This window comes from Liolophura sinensis, chromosome 4 (assembly GCF_032854445.1).
Source record: "Liolophura sinensis isolate JHLJ2023 chromosome 4, CUHK_Ljap_v2, whole genome shotgun sequence".
In the NCBI taxonomy this organism is placed as follows: Eukaryota; Metazoa; Mollusca; class Polyplacophora; order Chitonida; family Chitonidae; genus Liolophura; species Liolophura sinensis.
Genome location: NC_088298.1, coordinates 22,915,693 through 22,937,099, shown reverse-complemented (window position 1 = coordinate 22,937,099; position 21,407 = coordinate 22,915,693). Strand labels below are relative to the sequence as shown.

General features: G+C 40.0%; 1 protein-coding gene across 1 annotated transcript in view; it reads right to left on the bottom strand.

The window, feature by feature from the left end:
- Positions 1–5,309: 5,309 nt before the first annotated feature.
- Positions 5,310–21,407, bottom strand: part of LOC135464528 (dipeptidyl peptidase 4-like) — a 34,712-nt gene continuing 18,614 nt past the window's right edge. Inside the window, exons 17-25 of the mRNA XM_064741953.1 lie at positions 21,288–21,386; positions 18,537–18,612; positions 17,703–17,897; positions 17,069–17,123; positions 16,663–16,762; positions 16,089–16,153; positions 14,202–14,274; positions 12,931–13,004; positions 5,310–10,900 (exon numbers count right to left, since the gene is read on the bottom strand). Of these exons, the coding sequence (XP_064598023.1) occupies positions 10,736–10,900; positions 12,931–13,004; positions 14,202–14,274; positions 16,089–16,153; positions 16,663–16,762; positions 17,069–17,123; positions 17,703–17,897; positions 18,537–18,612; positions 21,288–21,386 (902 nt within the window). The 3' untranslated portion in view covers positions 5,310–10,735. The remainder of the gene's footprint in view (positions 10,901–12,930; positions 13,005–14,201; positions 14,275–16,088; positions 16,154–16,662; positions 16,763–17,068; positions 17,124–17,702; positions 17,898–18,536; positions 18,613–21,287; positions 21,387–21,407) is intronic.

The window sequence follows — 21,407 nt, the reverse complement described above, 5'->3', positions numbered from 1 at the left end:
TCTGCAAAAAAGAGAGGACGGGGTGTTTTATGTGTGGATACATTTGGTGATGTGTGGATACATTTTCCATGGTACATGTGTGTAGGCCGGCATAAAGTCAGCAAAAATTCAGCCGAAGTTGCACTTGTAGGCTGTACATATTTACCTTAACTTTATTAAGTTTTTCGGAAAAGCTGTACAAGAATTCCATATGAATTTGTTTATATATGCTATGCGCTCATTCGTAGCAAGAATTTAATTACAGAAGAAGAAAAGAAAATGGACCTACTTACGATTATACCAATCCAGAGGCACTGGGTGTTTAGTGTCTAATACTTTGTGATATCTCTGTATCTTATGCCCTGTACTTTGTGATGGTCAACCGACCTACATTCCCCCTGGAGCTGGTTCTGTGAGCTTCCACTGCGCAGTTGCTATGGTCACCACCGCCAAAGCCATAAATCTGTCAGGACAAAGTGAAAGTGATACCCTATGCCTAGAGATAAGCTTAGTGGAATGGATGCGTTTGAGATTGGCATTACTCTACCCGTAAGCCAAGTTCTTTTAGTATTGAACTCAATATAAGATGTTGGGGCAAGACGCCCGGCACGGTGGGGCAAAACGCCTGGATGGGCGTTTTACCCCCCACTAATGGTGGGCGTTTTGCCCCAAGCGTGTGCTTTGTATGATTTTGTCTCCAGAGATTTGCTAACAATTTTTAGCTCAACACTAATGTTCTATTTCAATGCTTAATAGTCTTACTTACTGACATACAAAGGGTTGTGGCTTTGACTTTTATTTACGAGAATGTACTACAAAAACTTGAAATGCACCTTTTTACAAAAAATACTGCTAAAAATGAAACTTACCACATAGAAAGGCGACCGTTTCTCCGTCAAAGATGACACAACTGTCGTTTGACAAGATAGAGGGCAGCACTTGTTTCGCATAATGATCATGGCGGGAACAGTCGTCATATTTTCTATTTTGGGAGTAGGCGTTTTGCCCCGCCCGGGCGTTTTGCCCCACCCTACCCTACATCTGTGGTGCAGTGACTTTCCCCATTCTACAGTGTCTAATGTAAGAAAGATATTTTGATTTGACAGGAGCAGGCTAACATTTTTCGATTTTTCGATTTTTTGACCTATACATTGCTTAAATGCATGCTTGCCATATAACAGGGAAAAAATTAAAACAGAACTGAAAAAAGAAAGAGCCTTATGAGTGTCAATCATAGTTGTGGTCAGTTTCGCTTCTTGCGGTGCACAGTTTCTTACAATGGAGCCGATCCCTGCCTTACCATGCCAGGTCCTTTGTAGAGTGCATTCAGATGATGGGCCTTTGTGGCCTAGTAGTGAGCGTGGTTCGCGCAGCACAGTGAATCTGAGCATGAGCTCAAGTCCAGATCATGCAGGCCTTTCTTCCGGTCAGTAACAACTACAGTCAGTTTCGCTTCTTCAGATGCACAGTCTCTTGCGCTGGGGACGATTCCCCGCCTTACCATGCCAGGTGCATTTGTGTTGTAATATCTGATTACTGTTAATTAATTATGCCAAATTTAATAAATCGGAATTAACACCACTACTTGCGGGTAGAATGCAAATTCGAATTTCGTTTTGGACATGGTGGTAGGGGTTGTATAAGTTACTTCTTTTTAATTAATTGCATGAACAGTTAGAACTGAACTCCGAGATTACGTGTGATGCTCTTCCAACTATCACACTTTCGTCTGTGCTTCATTTTCACCTGATTGACCCGGATAGCACAGTTGATATATATGACTTTCTTAAGACTTTAAAAGAGGAAGTTGTAACTTCGTTGGGTACGAAGGGGATAGTACAACGACTAGTTGACCCCTATCAGTATAATGGCTCGGGCGGTGCGACTTACTTGCCTTCAGTTAGTCGTCTCAGTGAAGTAGCACTAGATAAAAGAGAGGGAGACATCCTTCCTGCGACAAGGAGACACATTACATACACCCTAAGGATTCCTTCGTAGTCATATGACTGAAAAGTTGTTGAGTACGACGTTAAAGCCCAAGCACTCACTCACTCACTCACTCATTTTCACCTTCTGTGCTGTAATCCGTTACAGCATGTTTATTCTTAAATAATCTCTAACAATATATTACTCTAGCTATTTATCTGAAACTTCCAGACGTCTTAATACATTTGAATACATACCGAACAGTTAGCAGCTTACCCGACAAATTGGGAGTGGTTTAAATCAGTACTCTGCTTTCCTTCTCCCACAAGCCTGTATCACAAAAAAATAATTTGTTTGCTGCACAAATGTACACTTATCTAGATAATATATTATAACACTTAGTGGTTTTCGAGTTTTCACTAAGGTTTGGTTCTCTTGAAATCCCCTTAATCATGTCCGATGAAATTTTCTTATGATTTCATCGTGTCAAAAAACCATTTACTGTATTCTGCGTTAAAGGCGTTCTCGCTACGATATTGCTGAACTATTGCCGTTGTGGCGTTAAGCCATAATAATAATTCATTCATTCATTCATGGATGACATGTAGTTGTTAAATCAGTCACGTGACAAAGTGCGCATGGGTAGTACGATTGGATATTACATTGCATCGTATTATGAATAAACTAAAATAAATGAGTCCTCCGAAGTAAATACAGCTTGTGTTTTTCATTTTTAATTCAGCAGAAGGAACACTCTCTCAGTACAGTCAAACTTTGATGTGAGATAGTGTGAGTCTAAGAAACTACAATAACGTAATGCGCAATACAGTCCTTGGCCTACAGCCAGCTGCGCGCAGTACAGTCCTTGGCCTACAGCCAGCTGCGCGCAATACAGTCCTTGGCCTACAGCCAGCTGCGCAGAGTACAGTCCTTGGCCTACAGCCAGCTGCGCAGAGTACAGTCCTTGGCCTACAGCCAGCTGCGCGCAGTACAGTCCTTGGCCTACAGCCAGCTGCGCGCAATACAGTCCTTGGCCTACAGCCAGCTGCGCACAGCACAGTCCTTGGCCTACAGCCAGCTGCGCTCTATTACCCATATCCACAATTGCTGAATACAAAAGTATTGTTTTCTCCAAAAAAGTCGAGAAACTGGGTTTAAATTGTTATCCGAATCAAATCAATAGCTCAGTTGGTAAACAAACTACCCTCAGCACTGAACTGAGAGGATTTCTAAAGTTTGGTCATTCCTTCACATGTCGAGTCGATAGTAACTTGGATTCACCACACCTGCGTCATTTGCCTTTGCAGATGCTTTGCGTGGTGAATCCATGGTAGTTGCAGTTTACCTGGTTCTCTTTTTTCTTTTTCTTCCCATTTAAAGGCGAATTTTATTTTTACGTCATCTGTTACAGGGTCACCTTACGACAATTCTTCTGATGTTCAGAAAACCTCAGACCCCTGTTAATTTTCCATAAGAGACAATGTTAACGTTTAGTGCTGTAGCTCAGTCCCAAACATTCCGTGGCCAATAAACTTTAGTGCAAACCTGACCCAGCCTGAGAGAGAGCAGTCATATAAATCTTGACATAGGTTGATCTTTCTATGCCAGCAACTGGGAGAGGTGCCTCGCAACGACATGTGAACGTTACTAGCATCTTCATCACCACGTCTTCATGTGTCCTCTTGCTGCTAGAGCAGGTCAATGACTCGGGAGATTCTCATCAAATGCGGTCCCTGGGAGTTCAAGTCTAGCTTCCTCTTCGGTCGTACGTGAGAAACAGCCTGCGGATGCTCTGTTTCCCTGTTTTTTTATCTCTACCATAATGCTGGCCACCGTCGTATTGGTGATATATTCCCGAGAACAGTGTAAAACACAAATCAAATAAATCAATCAATCAATCAATTTTGGAATCTTCGACACGGCCACTTTCGAGACTCAAAGCCACATAATATGATTTCCTGCATTTGTCTCTGTGCAGTTATTAAATCTAACAAAACAATTATTTTTTTTTTTTGTTAAAAGAAACCAGATTTTAATCAAAAGATAACAGATGATTAAAAGTATCTGTATGTACAATGTGAAATTACGTGTGCTTAACACTGGCTTTGGCATGGTGTACAGCCCGTGTATCATACGACAATGACACGACCATTTTCGACACATAATAACAGTGCAGGATCGACGTTTAAAAATACAAGACATTCCCGCGCGTCTATTAAGGGCACAAGACATCATTGCGAAACAGAAACAAACGTTCGACAAAAGTTACATTGGAATAAGGGTCGATCGCACAAAATGATGATGTAAGACAATGGTAATGAGTTGAGAAGGCAATACTACTACATCAATACACATGAATACAATAGTATGTGCAATCTACATTATTTGCCTGAAAGAAAACCAACAATATAAACAACGGACTATATAACGTACTTGATTCGACATCTCTGCCCACAGTGTCAAGCCTAATGTCCTTGATTTGCCATCGCGGCCACCAATGTCAAGCCTAATGTACTTGATTCGCTATCGCCGCCCACAATGTCAAGCCTAATGTACTCGATTCGCCATCGTGGCCACCAATGTCAAACCTAATGTACTTGATTCACCATCGCGGCCACCAATGTCAAGCCTATAATGTACTTGATTCGCTATCGCCGCACCCAGTGTCAAGCCTAATGTACTTGATTCGCCATTGCAGCCCCCAGTGTCAAGCCTAATGTACTTGATTCCCCATCACGGCCAACAATGTCAAGCCTAATGTACTTGATTCGCCATCGCCGCCCACAGTGTCAAGCCTAATGTACTTGATTCGCCATTGCAGCCCCCAGTGTCAAGCCTAATGTACTTGATTCGCTATCGCCGCCCACAATGTCAAGCCTAATGTACTCGATTCGCCATCGTGGCCACCAATGTCAAACCTAATGTACTTGATTCACCATCGCGGCCACCAATGTCAAGCCTAATGTACTTGATTCGCTATCGCCGCGCCCAGTGTCAAGCCTAATGTACTTGATTCGCCATTGCAGCCCCCCAGTGTCAAACCTAATGTACTTGATTCACCATCGCGGCCACCAATGTCAAGCCTAATGTACTTGATTCGCTATCGCCGCGCCCAGTGTCAAGCCTAATGTACTTGATTCCCCATCACGGCCAACAATGTCAAGCCTAATGTAATTGATTCGCCATCGCCGCCCACAATGTCAAGCCTAATGTAATTGATTTGCCATCGTGGCCACCAATGTCAAACCTAATATACTTGATTCACCATCGCCGCCCACAATGTCAAGCCTAATGTACTTGATTCGCCATAGCGGCCTCCAGTGTCAAGCCTATTTTACTTGATTCGCCATCACGGCCAACAATGCCAAGCCTAATGTACTTGATTCGCCACTGCGGAAGAGTCGAGAACACTTCACTAAATTACAGTTTTAAAAAACATAAAAGAAACTATCCACACAGCGGGTAATGTTAAGCAATCAGATCTTCATAGACTTAATATACCTTATAATCACATCGTGATTGATCAAAGAGGATCAAAAGACAGAATTTCCAAGCTCATTCCAGATGATACAAACTCAACAGAATGCTTTTGGCTGAAAACTTCAATACCACCACATTCTTCAAAAAGGAATTCTTAATAACAATAAAATATCCTTAAAAAATACTCCTCCTGTACCAAATTTGACTTCGCTATTTCCCTAAAACTGCGTAATTCTCAAATGAGGATTATCATGGACTGCGGGGCTTGCTGTTAAATAAAAGTAAAACCATAAAATCTCTATTCAGATAAATAGCGCAAAAATGAAAGAGGAATAACCTACAATTATAATAGATAATGTATTCCATATTTATCACATATTTTTCACATTTAAAACTGTCAACAAGAAGTCATTACACCGTGGTGTTTTGTTTTTTTTTTTCTTTCTTCTTTTTTACCAGTAATATTAAGAATGAGGAATGAAACAACGACATTTTATACACCTGCAAGGACATATAATAAGGGTACATGTATGCTCATGTGTTTACGACCAGGCCATAATATGACCACATGCGGAGCAACTTCCACGTCACCTTCGAACTTTTGGAGTGACGTAACCGCTGACGTCACCAACAGCTCCCAGGTCATTATGGATGTCATCAAATTAATTAACAAATAAAAGATATCGTCATGTTCATATTTAATAATCTGGAAGATTAAGACAATTGTTTTGGACACTGTACCTTAATAATTTAACATTCGCCTCCACCCAAATCTCACTTCAAAACCTTTCAGACAAAAGTCAACTAACTGATTATATAACTGAGCTAATTCAACTCATATCACCATATCTGCCCAGTTTTGAAACTTGTCTGGTTATATTGTTGACTCACTTGCTTGGTCGGTAAACACACAGGAGTCTTACACGATCTGGTCATATGGTTCAGTTTTCTGAGTTGAATTAGATCACATGTACAACTCAGACTTTTGAGTCAGTTGACCCAATCTTTCTCTCAGTGTAGGAAACATCACTTGACTTTAGACTCTCGACAAATGCACTGAAAACGTTTACTGATGCCAGATATTGCAGCTGGTTTCCAAAACTGTTCACAACTGCACACGTGTTGTGTCGTGAATTCAATTCAAGCAAATGTAAAACATCTGGCCTGAGTTTTATTCACACTTAAATGGAACAGCCTGCAGAATATCACATTTAAGGGTCAACACATTCAGCGTAAATGTATCAGAAGCACATGCTTTCACCTTAACATTAACACATTCAAACGTCATGACATTCAGCTCAAATGCAGCACATTCACTTTGAATTTGACAAATTCATATATTATTTAATTCATATTAAATGCCACACTCTAACGTTATCGCAATCAGCATAAAATTTGACACATTCACCTTAAATTTAACACATTCACTTTAAAGATAGAGCATTCAAACATCATGACTTTGAGCTTAGCTGCAGTACAATCTTATCAGCTCTGATAAAATTGAACACATTCACCTTAAATGTAACGCATTTATGTCATGAAATAATGATGAAATTTAAAACACGTATTAAATAAAACCGAACGGTGTTTGGCTGAATCTCTGTTAAGAATTTGTTACACGTTATATAACAAAACCCATCCATGATTATAAAATTACATTCAAAATGAAATTAACATCAAACACATCCACCTGAATATTGAACTATATTCCATTAAAACCTATAATGTGGGCCCAGCACAAATGTGTCATCATTTACTAATTTACAAACATAACAATTCTATGTAATGTGAATTTAGCAGCCATTCATCCATTGTCTCATCAAGGTTGTGTGGGTAACAGAACCAGAGAATCCATTAATTTTATACATATGTACAAAATGCCGTAGCAGCATAACAGCAATAATCTCAAATCATCATATTACTCAAGCTTGTTAAGACTTGTATATCTATATGTACAGGTAATTGTCCACTATAAGCTGGTAAGTCGTCAACTATTCAGTAACAGCACAAACCTCACAATATTTCCTCAGCGGTATAATATGTCACAGCTGTGCCCGTGGGAGTGCAGGCAGCACACAGGGACAGGGAATGGGGAGATGACATTACAGTGGACATGACAACTGTGCAGTGCACACAGACTGCACACATCTCCAACACACCTAGACTGCAAACTTTATGCCATTTGCTTGCAAAAGTCACATTTCCCCAAATTGCAACATTATTTGCTACATTACTGTTGCAGAGCAAAGCCCAATCTATAATCTATAATAAGATAATATAATTTATATATAATCATAAAATCCATAACGTTTGGCAAATGGTTTCTATTGTGTTAATTCCAATGCATGACTTACTAGTGAGTACCATTGTTACAACAACATAAACCCTCATAAAAGCGAAAGCTTTTTTCAAGGGTCTTTATGCGGGGCATTGCAAATTCAGATCCAAGAATTAAGACCATGGATAGCTGCACCACCATTAGTAGCTCTTGGGCCAACATTAGGCACATTTCTGACTGACAAAAGAGCTTAATGGTTTATACAGTCACTGGAATTATCATTCATAAATGTCATTAGAATGATAAGTATTAAACCCAAGATAAAATTATGACTTACAATACCATGGACATGGGTCTAATAAATATGGACATGAGGATAAAGCTAGGGTGACGAACATGGGACGAATCTTCATCTAAACGTACATAGAAATCTACACATTATAACATGTGTCCGGCTTTAATAAATTGTCAACGTGGCAAGAGTGTGGTGTTCTTTTCCTGTCCAGTGTTGAAGTAAAACCGGTGTATTATTAACATCAAAGAGGTACACACAGGTACAAGAACAAGTGAATGACTTTGCCAAGTAAATGACTCCAGGCTAGATGGACTTTCCCCATACGATCCATCACTATGGTAACATAACCGACCTTTTCTTCTCCTTGGGTGTACATGTATGCCACACATCAGCAGTCAAGTCGGCCTTCGCTGACATTCACAACTGTAAGGCTATAATTTCATTCGCTCTCCTAATTTCTCAGAATTCTTGCACTTGAATATATTAAAGTAGAAGATCAACTTGACGTCATATAATAGGTGTTCCACATTGTCACTAAAGGTTCCGAAGTACTGCATGTTGCAGGGATGTGTTCTATCCTACTGCAGTTTGTTCTCTACACTGGTGCAGGATACATCCCACTTTGATGAAACTTGACATGTTCCATGCATGAATTCCACATTGCTGTCACGCATGTTTTACACAACAATAGGATGGGTTCAACCTTGTTCCACGAGAACATGTTCTACTACAGACGCGTGAATTCCACAAAATTACAGGATGAGTTCCAGGTTGGTGAATGGAGTGTTCTAAACTGGTGCAAGATGACCTCCGAATGGCAGTCAGACCTCCTGTGCACTGCTACAGGATGAGTTCCAGGTTGTTCAACGATCTGTTCCACACTGCTACAGGATGAGTTCCAGGTTGTTCAACGATCTGTTCCACACTGCTACAGGATGAGTTCCAGGTTGTTCAACGATCTGTTCCACACTGCTACAAGATGAAATTCACACACCTAATGATTTTTCCACTTTTAACCTTCTCCTGCTCTATCAGTGTTAACTACGAATCATCCTGGTATTTGTTGGTGTATGACAGACGCGCCGAACTTCCGTGACGGCTGATATTAACTGCTGTCCACTGACTCTGTCATTTTCACCAGTAGTCCGTCAGGTATTACTCTTTATGTTATCTGGATGTTCCATCAAATCATCTCAAGAGGTGTGTAGTCTGCATGGCATGTTCCTGACGATAAATTCAGTCCAACCATGTCCAATGTTCTCACCATGTCCAATGCTCATAGCTGCAGGATTCTTGCAATGTCCAATGCAAGGACTTGTAGGATTATCATCATGTCCAATACTTGTAGGATTATCACCATGTCAAATATACATACTCCTTGGATTCTCACCACGTCCAATACTCAAACTTGTAGGATTAAGACAATCCATGTCCAATACTTATACTTGCAGGATCCCACCAAGTTCACGGACTTGTTTCAGGTATCATACACACCAGCAGAAGCAGCATTACAAATTTACCTTCTGTTTTCATGCAGACTGTGGCCTTCATTATTTCGCCTAACTATCAACGAAGTTTAATATCTTAATATATTACCTCTCAATTTACTTTCACCTCAAAATAACAGGAAAGTGCAGTGGGATTGCTTTTTTTTAACCCAATTTGCTGAAGTATAAAATGTCATTTGTTTCTGTTTTCATTTTGTTAATACATGTATTCCGTGTAGAAATATAACAGTTATTTTATTAAAACACTACATGCGCTGAACTGTCATTGACTCTTGGTACTTTTAGTGTCTGGGTCAAGGAAAACGTTTTCCTTTGGAATGGCTTCTTCAATATACAAACACAGATTCTGCACTTCTCAAATAAATGTCCACATATATCTTAACACAGCTCTGTATAACTAGCAAGAAGTCTTACTACCTACTTCTACTACCTACTTCTACCTACCAGAAAATCAACAAACTGGAAGAAATCACTGTAAATTTCAATCGTCTGGAATTAATGCAGACAAAATCATATTTTCTCCAAACACAATAAAAACAGCGTCAAGCAGGGAGGAAAAACAACCGATCTTCTGTGGTGAACGTACAATATGTTCACCCTCATTTCAATAAAAATCATTCATTATATACAGGTTATTTTTTCACTTTGTTTACAGAAACAGAAACAACCATCTCCTTCCGACGTGCTTGTAGTTTGGCAACATAACCTCTGGTTCAAGATGGATAATAAAGCCCGTGAAACAGAGAGTCTACATGTTTGGGAGAAAAATTGCCAGCAGATTGAAAATTTGCAGCTTCTTCCTTGGATGGGGTTCAGTGGTTGTTTCATCTAGGTTACATGTACATCAGCTCCCTATCAACCCAGGAAAAACAATCCCTGAACTCTATCAGAGTTAAGACCAAACCAATCCTAGACTCAAGCGTATGAAAGAGTTGCTGCAAGAGAGGGAGGAAGAAGTTTTTTGGATGGCTCTAAGTCAAACATGATTCACACAGAATGGGATTTCACCATCCGATTTAGTCACACCAATACAATGTTAGTGAGCTCCGGTTTGTATGAACTAATGTCTTTGATGTTGGCTCGTGTGCATCTCAATGCAAAGGTATCCGTGGTTTTCACGTTGACAACACAGCTATAGTGTACTTATTCTGAAAATCTTCTGCGGTGATTACACTCGTTACAGCCAAGTAAGAAAAATTTAGAAATCCTTGACACATGTTCTAATATTTGCTCTGCTCCAGTTCCCCTCAAAGTGATTTTGTTGAAAATTTATTCAGTGATGTCTTCCTGCTTGTTGGAAACTTTCTCTTCCTCCCTGGCATCAAACTTCTTGGATTTGCCGGTGAAGCATTCCTCCAGGAAGTCTTGCATTGTCTCGTACAAGTGGCGCCGAGTATGCCCCCCATTCAGGAAGTGGTTTTCATCTGTGTATATCTGGTATGGAAATATACAAACAGTCATTGTCAGCTACACAGCATAATCATGCGAATCAAACTAAAAAAAAAAAAATGCCAATAGTCGTGGGTTTCCCCCTTGCTCTGCCCTGTTTCATCCCACCATAACACTGGTTGCATGAGTGAAATAGTCTTGAGTATGACTTAAAACACGAGTCAAATAAATCAATAAATCAATCAAACCCCAAAAGTTTCTTTGTTTTGTTTGAAATGTACTTTCTGACCTCAACTGATAAAGTTGTAACCTTCATTAAATTTATTTACTTATTTGACTGTTCAATAATACCACACAGATTGTTTAGTTAGTACAACGCAGGTCATCTTAATGTGTGAAGGCAACCCGAGTGCCAAGGTGGGTTCACACCGAAGTGCACAAGAAAAACCACCCACCTTAGGCAAGTTATTAACAAACTTTCCAAGGACATGCGATCTTTCCCACATGTACCTAACTGGAGGAAAACAAGTTGTCTTTCATAAACATTAGGCTGTGCAAATGGCCACATGAGCATCACTGACTGCTTTATATGTATATTGTCATCAAGACAAAACACACTGTCCAAGGCTGGGATTGAACTTGTATCTTACATATCCTAATGATCAAAAGACAAGGGTCTAACCACTCAGCCATGATCTCATCTTAAGGTCTGTCAGCAACCTGCAAACGGTTGTGGGTTTTCCCCGGGCTCTGCACAGCTTCCTCTCACTATAATGCTGGCTGTCATTGTATAAGTGAAATATTCTTTCTAAAAGCCCAATCAAATAAATAAATAAGTGACCTCACCTTAATCTGACTGTGAAAATTATATTTTTATGCAGCTATATTTTAGATGTATTCATGTTAATGTTGTATTGTAAAAGTGAGCCAGTCCACAACCACACGAGGGTGCAATGTTGATCTACAGTGAGCCCGTCCACAACCACACGAGGATGCAATACTGATCTACACTGAGCCAGTCTACAACCACACCAGGGTGCAATGTTGATCTACATTGAGCCAGTCCACAACCACACGAGGGTGCAATGTTGATCTACACTGAGCCAGTCCACAACCACACCAGGGTGCAATGTTGATCTACAGTGAGCCTGTCCACAACCACACGAGGATGCAATACTGATCTACACTGAGCCAGTCCACAACCACACCAGGGTGCAATGTTGATCTACATTGAGCCAGTCCACAACCACACGAGGGTGCAATGTTGATCTACAGTGAGCCAGTCCACAACCACATGAGGGTGCAATGTTGATCTACACTGAGCCAGTCCACATCCACACGAGGGTGCAATATGGATCTACACTGAGCCAGTCCACAACCATACGAGGGTGCAATGTTGATCTACAGTGAGCCAGTCCACAACCATACGAGGGTGCAATGTTGATCTACAGTGAGCCAGTCCACAACCATACGAGGGTGCAATGTTGATCTACAGTGAGCCAGTCCACAACCACACAAGGCTGCAATGTTGATCTACAGTGAGCCAGTCCACAACCACACGAGGGTGCAATATGGATCTACAGTGAGCCAGTCCACAACCACACGAGGGTGCAATATGGATCTACAGTGAGCCAGTCCACAACCACACGAGGGTGCAATGTTGTTCTACAGTGAGCCAGTCCACAACCACACGAGGGTGCAATGTTGATCTACAGTGAGCCAGTCCACATCCACACGAGGGTGCAATATGGATCTACAGTGAGCCAGTCCACAACCACACGAGGGTGCAATGTTGATCTACAGTGAGCCAGTCCACAACCACACAAGGCTGCAATGTTGATCTACAGTGAGCCAGTCCACAACCACACGAGGGTGCAATGTTGATCTACAGTGAGCCAGTCCACAACCACACAAGGCTGCAATATGGATCTACAGTGAGCAAGTCCACAACCACACGAGGGTGCAATGTTGTTCTACAGTGAGCCAGTCCACAACCAAACAAGGGTGCAATATTAATCTATCTACAGGTACACTCTCCTTCCACACTCAACCCTAAACCCATTCAGTATACTCACCTGTAACCTGAAGTAGATGTCCTCCTCTGTCAGGGCCCGGATCAGCTGGGCAGAATGCTGGAAATGGACGTTATCTGAAACACACAACATACGGATGTCAGTAGCTGACAGCCTGGAAAAGTGCCTGCTAACAACTGCAGTTAATGCAGATGTTCACGGATAATGGATGTGACATCACACAAAGTTGGTTGACCCAAAGCTGTGTAAAAACTGCTTTAAGCTTATTTCAGTGTTTTTAAGATCTCATCATATAATCCTTAAAACTTCAGACTTCAATTCATTTTTATAGCCAATAAAATACTTGGTTTAAGTAGTTATATGACACCAGATGGACAATCCTTGGTGACATGACGCCTGGGCTGTTGAACACAGTAGCAAAAATTAAAAATCAGAATTCACGTATTTGCAAAGCACATTTTTATTTAACGCATTTTTATACTTACCATCCCCTGTCCCATGGATCAACTTTGATGTTGGATCTTAACTTTGATCAGTCACACTGCAGTTTATGTGACATTTTACAAAACATCCCCTGTCCCATGGATCAACTGTAATGTTGGATCCCAATTTTGATCAGTCACATTACAGTTTATGTGACATTTTACATAACATCCCCTTTCCCATTGATCAACTGTAATGTTGGATCCCAACTTTGATCAGTCACATTGCAGTTCCCGTGACATTTTACATAACATCCCCTGTCCCACTGATCAACTGTAATGTTGGATCCCAACTTTGATCAGTCACACTGCAGTTCCCGTGACATTTTACATAACATCCCCTGTCCCATTGATCAACTGTAATGTTGGATCTCAACTTTGATCAGTCACATTACAGTTCCCGTTACATTTTACATAACATCCCCTATCCCATGGATCAACTGTAATGTTGGATCTCAACTTTGATCAGTCACATTGCAGTTTCCGTGACATTTTACATAACATCCCGTCCCATGGATCAACTGTACTGTTGGATCTCAACTTTGATCAGTCACATTACAATTCCCGTGACATTTTACATAACATCCCCTGTCCCATTGATCAACTGTAATGTTGGATCCCAACTTTGATCAGTCACATTACAGTTCCCGTGACATTTTACATAACATCCCCTGTCCCATTGATCAACTGTAATGTTGGATCCCAACTTTGATCAGTCACATTACAGTTCCTGTGACATTTTACATAGCATTCCCTGTCCCATGGATCAACTGTAATGTTGGATCTTAACTTTGACCAGTCACATTGCAGTTTCTGTAACGTTCTACTTACCATCCCCGGTACCATGGATCAAAAGGAAAGAGGACTTCTTGAACTCCTTGGCTAAATTACAAACATTAGACTCCTGAAAAAACAACACAAACCAAAATAAGAAACTGGAACTCCTAACAGATTTTAAGGCTTGAAAAGTTTTGTTAGCAAGGCTATCTAAGGGCTAAAACTTTTCCTTGATACACAAGTCCTGAGACTTTTAATACTTTAACATAAGTTTTTGAGAATTGCATGGCAAGTTGTGGCAAAGTCATGTTTGCTAACATAAATTCCACAGAAATGATTCAGTGTTAAGCTCACCCATTTTCAACCATTTTCTGTCAACACAATATACAGGTATAATATTACCTAGTCAGCCGATCCAAATCCAAAAATCCCATGTTAAAGTCCTATGTCCCATGTTAAAGGGAATATCCGGTTCTAAATAGGTCATCAGACTTATCTCCCTTATCTCTTCCGCTGACACTCCAATACTAGCCCTCCTGCAGATCTACAGAGCTGGAGGGCTAGTATTACCCTCCAGCTGTCCCACTGTCCCCATGTTAAACGCCCATCTCCCATGTTAAAGCGATTTCCCGCCAAACAAAGTAGTCTCTCTTTGATTGGGAAAGAATGAAACAAAATGACTTCATCGAAGTCAGAGGTCAACTCGATAAGCACAATTGCCGATGGTCAAGCACCTTCTTGGCAGGCTTTGACCTCAATTGGTCAAGAGTTGCGAAATAGCATATTTCGTGTTTACAGGAGGTCACCTTTCAGGAGGTCACCTGTCAATCAAGTTGAGATTAGCTCGATAAGCTCATTCCAATGATCAAAACCAAACAAGAAAACCAGTTACAAGCGAATATTTCACTTACGGGCACCAATCAAAACAAAAGAGAACAAGACCAGGCACGCCCACACACCAAGCACCAAATCAACTCAATCAAAGAACACACCCACGAGAAAGCACTCATTAGCATTCATTAGCACTAATTAGCAATATCAGGGGTCTAATTGTGTCATCAGAGCCTCATGTGGATTATCAAAACTTTTGGCTGACAGGTATAGTATTACCTAGTCAGCCGATCCAAATCCAAAAATCCCATGTTAAAGTCCTATGTCCCATGTTAAAGGGAATATCCGGTTCTAAATAGGTCATCAGACTTATCTCCCTTATCTCTTCCGCTGACACTCCAATACTAGCCCTCCTGCAGATCTACAGAGCTGGAGGGTTAGTATTACCCTCCAGCCGTCCCACTGTCCCCATGTTAAACGCCCATCTCCCATGTTAAAGCAATTTCCCGCCAAACAAAGTAGTCTCTCTTTGATTGGGAAAGAATGAAACAAAATGACGTCATTGAAGTCAGAGGTCAACTCGATAAGCACAATTGCCGATGGTCAAGCACCTTCTTGGCAGGCTTTGACCTCAATTGGTCAAGAGTTGCGAAATAGCATATTTCGTGTTTACAGGAGGTCACCTTTCAGGAGGTCACCTGTCAATCAAGTTGAGATTAGCTCGATAAGCTCATTCCAATGATCAAAACCAAACAAGAAAACCAGTTACAAGCGAATATTTCACTTACGGGCACCAATCAAAACAAAAGAGAACAAGACCAGGCACGCCCACACACCAAGCACCAAATCAACTCAATCAAAGAACACACCCACGAGAAAGCACTCATTAGCATTCATTAGCACTAATTAGCAATATCAGGGGTCTAATTGTGTCATCAGAGCCTCATGTGGATTATCAAAACTTTTGGCTGACAGGTATAGTATTACCTAGTCAGCCGATCCAAATCCAAAAATCCCATGTTAAAGTCCTATGTCCCATGTTAAAGGGAATTTTAACATTTTTGCATTTAAATATAAATGCATGGGTAGAAATTGTAGAGTAGAACAAACCTTGTAAGCTATGAAGTTGTCCTCTGGTTTGGGGGTACCCATGTAACGCTCAGTATACACACTGTCTGGAAACAACAACAACAATATCAAATTTATTTATTTATTACTATGTACTGTATGTCTGTATATGCTTAGAGTTTAACACAGTAGTTAACAATTCCTCAGTCCTAGGATCACAAGCAGTCAGTAGGTATGTGTATATATATTCTGTCTTCTTGTGGCAGGACAAGTCTATGCCGCCACTGAAGCATCATGCCGAAGACACCAGACATGACACCCCATGCATCCAGTCACATTCCTATAAATGTTCCAATAAAGTGGATGAATCAGTCAGGCTCAAAAAAATGTGTTACTTGAAAAATGCTAAATATTAGGTGAAATAAGGTATTTAATTACTGTTGTCCTGGTTACTTCGAATGCTCGTTTTCAATCCACTCAGATCAATTCCATTTTTCTGTTTTTCTGTAATGCATTTGGACAGTTGTAGTCTATTTCGTTTCCACTGGTATTGTTACAATTGTCTAGAAATTTCCATTACTGCTTTCCTTCTTCTCTGCCTGACTACAGTACTTACCATAGTATCTCCAGTCAGTGACGGGGGCCACGGAAATCCCACATTTGAACACATCTGTACCTCTGCCCAGGACGTGAGCACTGACAAACCCTCCATATGACTAACAACACCAACAACAACCATATTATTACCGGTATGATAAAAATGATTTGATGCAATCACAGAATGAATGCCACAAAGTGACATCTTACCAGATTTCCAACTCATGAAAGAAAATGCTTTTTAAGGATTTTTCAAAGAACTTTCCAAAACTTTCAAGGATAATTAAATTGATGAAGTGACATATTTTGTTATTGCATGTGACTGTTTATAACGTCACTTGTTGTCCTCTACAAGAGAGAACTCTTAACCAATCAAACAGGCATGCAACCACGGTAACCAGTGTAAATCTACAGGAAAAACTCACCAAGCCCCAAATTGCTGTCCGGCTGGAATCCACATAATGGAGTTCAGAAAACAACCTGGTAACAACAACAACAACATTCTGCATCCAGACAGGTTCTCAGAATGCAACATTTAGTTACATGTACACTAATGTAGATTTGGCAACAAAACCTAGATGAGTTTCAGTTTCACCTATATGATGATCAAATAGTACAATAAACATTATAACATATAAACATTTCGCTGCTTTGGCTTTTATCCTTGAGCATATGTACATGTAATATATTACATAATACAACAAAAGAGAAAAGACAACTAATAATACAATATAATCAGGAAAAGGGGTGAAAACGGAATGCAACCCTGGAATTATTAAAAGTCTGACTGAACAAGTTGTGCTTAGATCCTTCTCTCTATAGCTCTGAAATGAACTGTACAAAAAACAACATCATCTTTTTGGCAGAGTGCCTTAACTTTCATTCTAGATCTGCCCCTGATAGACTTAGCAAACTAATAGACTCAGCAATCCAATAGACTCAGCACTCCAATAGACTCAGCATTACACAAGACTCAGAAATCCAATAGACTCAGCACTCCAATAGACTCAGCATTACAAAAGACTCAGCAATACAATAGACTCAGCAATGCAGACTTACTTTCCTGCTGTTATCTGATCATCAATCTCCACTTTGCCCAGTCTCCTGTAAACTTTGTGCAGGAAATTATCTCCCTTTCCTCCAGTGCCTCTCCCGTCCACAGCACCATAGATTATATCCAGAGAGCTGGACAGGTACGTTTCCCAGCCAATCTGGAAATGCTCCGTCACTCGCTGTGAACCCGGGCCTCCATAGCTGTGAAACAATTTAAAACAGCTGTCCTAAACTACTACGACAACATGTTCAAAAGACTATTGTATTTTTTGTGCGTTCTTTCTTCTATGTGTGTTTCTTTTTTCATTTTTCTTTTTTGTACTTTTTAGTCTTACAATGCATTGGAACTGAATGTCAAAATGCAAAAGTTTGCAAACATTTTGCTAAAGTTACCCCTGTTTCATTTAACCTATGTATATAGCCTCTACACCAGGTCTGATACTATAATCATGATAGTCACCCTCGATTTACCTCTAATGAAATTTTTGCTGCTGGGTGTTGATTAAAAATTGAATAAAAGGATGCTGTAATTTAAAATTTGACACAAAACTGAAGAAAGCCTTTCCTTTTTCATTACTTTGTGATAAACAATGAATCTTCGCAATGATCACTTAACAACCATCATCATCAAGGAATACATCAAAATATATTGTATTTCAGACACTGAAGTAACAATGAAAATAGCAGCTCAAGTGAGATTAGAAGTCCCGACTTCGGATGTCTGGTCCCACCATTTATTCAACAACTACTTTTCAAGAATCCTTGAATGAGAATATAAACAGCTAATTAGCTCCAAGTTGCCTAACGATGTTAACCAGTATACTAAGGGTACAAACTTACACGTAGACGAGCAGTGGGTACTTCAGAACCTCCTCTTTCTTCAGCTTGGCAGGTAAGTACAGCTCTCCCCAGGTCACTGTCAACACGATATAGACACAGACACCCATGCATCAGCATTATACATGTACTTCTGTCATTGTAAAACTAAAACTATGAAGGTTAAAAGGGGCCATAGTTATTTATTGGATTTTTTGCCAGACTAAAGAAGATATCAACATTTTAAGATCAACAGAAATGTAAGAATCAGGCAAAATGTGTGACTTAGGATCCGTCCCCAATTATCCTTTTGTATCTTCTCGTTAAGTAGGAATTAGTTAAAACTTATGTGGTTTAACCAATTCAATTATTTTACGCTTTTCGCTCGAGTTGCATGTTAGACCTGCCTCAAAACAAGAACAGAACATGACATCGTTTGGGTATTAATACACCAAGAGTGTATTGTGATGTGTAACACAGACATAAGTGAACCGGTCTCCTATCGAAGAAATCAGCAAATAGTGCCTGCAACCATTGTTTTGTTTTTCAAAATGCTTGATTACAACAACAACATGCCACACGACCCGTAAAGGCTACGGATGCCGCAAGGTTGTCAAGTAAAAATGAATTGCAATGCTTATGTGCTTATATGTACTTGTCAAATTATGAAGAGTCGGTATTATTACCGGACTTGCTGACTTTTAGCTTAGCATTGGTGATCGGGAAATTTGAGGTCTATATTAGACTTTCAGTCACACATGTGAATATGCATGAGTAATCCAGGATTAGTGCACAATAGGTGCCTGGATTTCTAACTGGGTTCATTTCTATGGATTTATGTTGAAGGCCACCAGAGACGTGGAGTGCGTAATTCAGGCAAATACTGCTCAGATAGGGCGTACTGTTTTGTCTGTGACACAAAAGACTTTATGGTTATACAGTATATAAAGACTATTAAACTGTATATATTAACACAAAATATGACTTAATTTCTGTATTAATATAAAAAAGTGCAATTCTCAACATTATTTTGGTGGACATTTTTACTCTATTTTATCTAATTTTTCAGTAAATGCAAACAGAAATAGTGTATCGAAACGCTGATTTTTAAAGATATAGATTAGCCAGATGAATGCATGGATTTAGCTGATATATATAGAAAATTATCTACATAAGTGAAGTTTTAAGGTGGAAACAGAGCAAACAATATTAGGAACATAACTAGTATACATAACAGTTTATCCCAAGCTTCTGCCTTAACTTACAATCTATAACGGAGACCAAGACAAAGGCATATTTGTGAAGATCAGTCCTGACTGACACATTGACTTTCACTTATAAATAAATAGCCAAAATAGAATATGATGCAAGATGAAGAAGTTAGAATCGGCTATTGATAATATTAGATTTTTCATTAATAAATCTCAAACTAATTAAACACTGTTATACGATGGGTTACATGTTCAGGTAGATCTGCACAGACACAACACAGATATACCCAAATAACAATTCAGTAGCCTATATGACTGTTATGTATATTTTTAGTGTTTTTATGCACAGAATTGTCATGACAGGAGAGACACAGCCAATGAGATAGCGTGTATCACACTAACATTCATCACAAGCCAGCATGCACTTATATCTACTTTTCTTTCACTTTACAGACATTACGGACTGGCAAAGATTTCACTTCATTATTACTACTACCTGTAGTATATGATTCAATATAACTTATTGACCGCGAAATCCGCGAAAATTAGCTCCACGCAAAAATTAAGTGCTTCACAGTATTGCTTTGTAACTGCATTGTCACAGTTTTTGATCTGCACCACAGGCTGTCGTTTTTTTTAACACAGGTGTTTTTACTACGTTTTTCAGTCATTTTAAACGAACGACAGATAACCAAATTGTTTTTAACTCGTATTTTACATTCGTTTTCATTCTTTTAAAACGCATAAAAAATGAACAATAATTGGAGACGGTTCCTTAGTCAATGGAAAATGTGTAATTTAGTCATTAGACAAATGTGTGATTTAGTCATTGGACAAATGTGTAATTTAGTCATTGGACAAATTTCAGGTCATCTATTACAAGCTGAAGATTGATTGACATGATTGGTGTTTTACGCCGTACTCAAGAATATTTCACTTATATGACGGCAGCCAGCATTATGGTGGAGCAAAACCAGTCATACCCCAGGGGAAACCCACAACCATCTGCAGGTTGCTTGCAGATCTTCCCAGGTATGGTCAGAGATGCAGCCAGCATGAGCCAGGCTTGAACTCACAGTAACCATATTGGTTGGTGAGTGAGTGAGTGAGTGAGTGAGTGAGTGAGTGCTTGGGGTTTAACGTCGTACTCAACAACTTTTCAGTCATATGACGACGAAGGAATCCTTAGGGTGCATGTACGTGTAATGTGCCTCCTTGTTGCAGGACGGATTTCCACCGCTCTTTTATCTAGTGCTGCTTCACTGAGACGACTTACCGAATGCAAGTAAGCCGCCCTGCCCGAGCCATTATACTGATACGGGTCAACCAGTCGTTGCACTTCCTCTTAATGCTGAACGCCAAGCAAAGAAGTTACAACTTCTCTTTTAAAGTCTTAGGTGTGACTCGATCAAGGATTGATCCTGGTTCTACCGGTCCCGAAGCGTACGCTCTACCAACTGTGCTATCCGGGCCGGTACCATATTGGTGAGAGGCTGCTGTGTCAAGGCTCTTGAAAGGTCAGAGTATGGGTAATACACAGAATAGGAGTGTAAGTATATCATACCTGAGCCATCCTCTAGTTCTATCTCAAAATACTCCTTCCTCGGCATTGCTTTGTAGCTGATCCTCTCTCTGAGACCAGCATTGTCCTCCAATACTGTCACTGTAACCATAGCAACCCGAC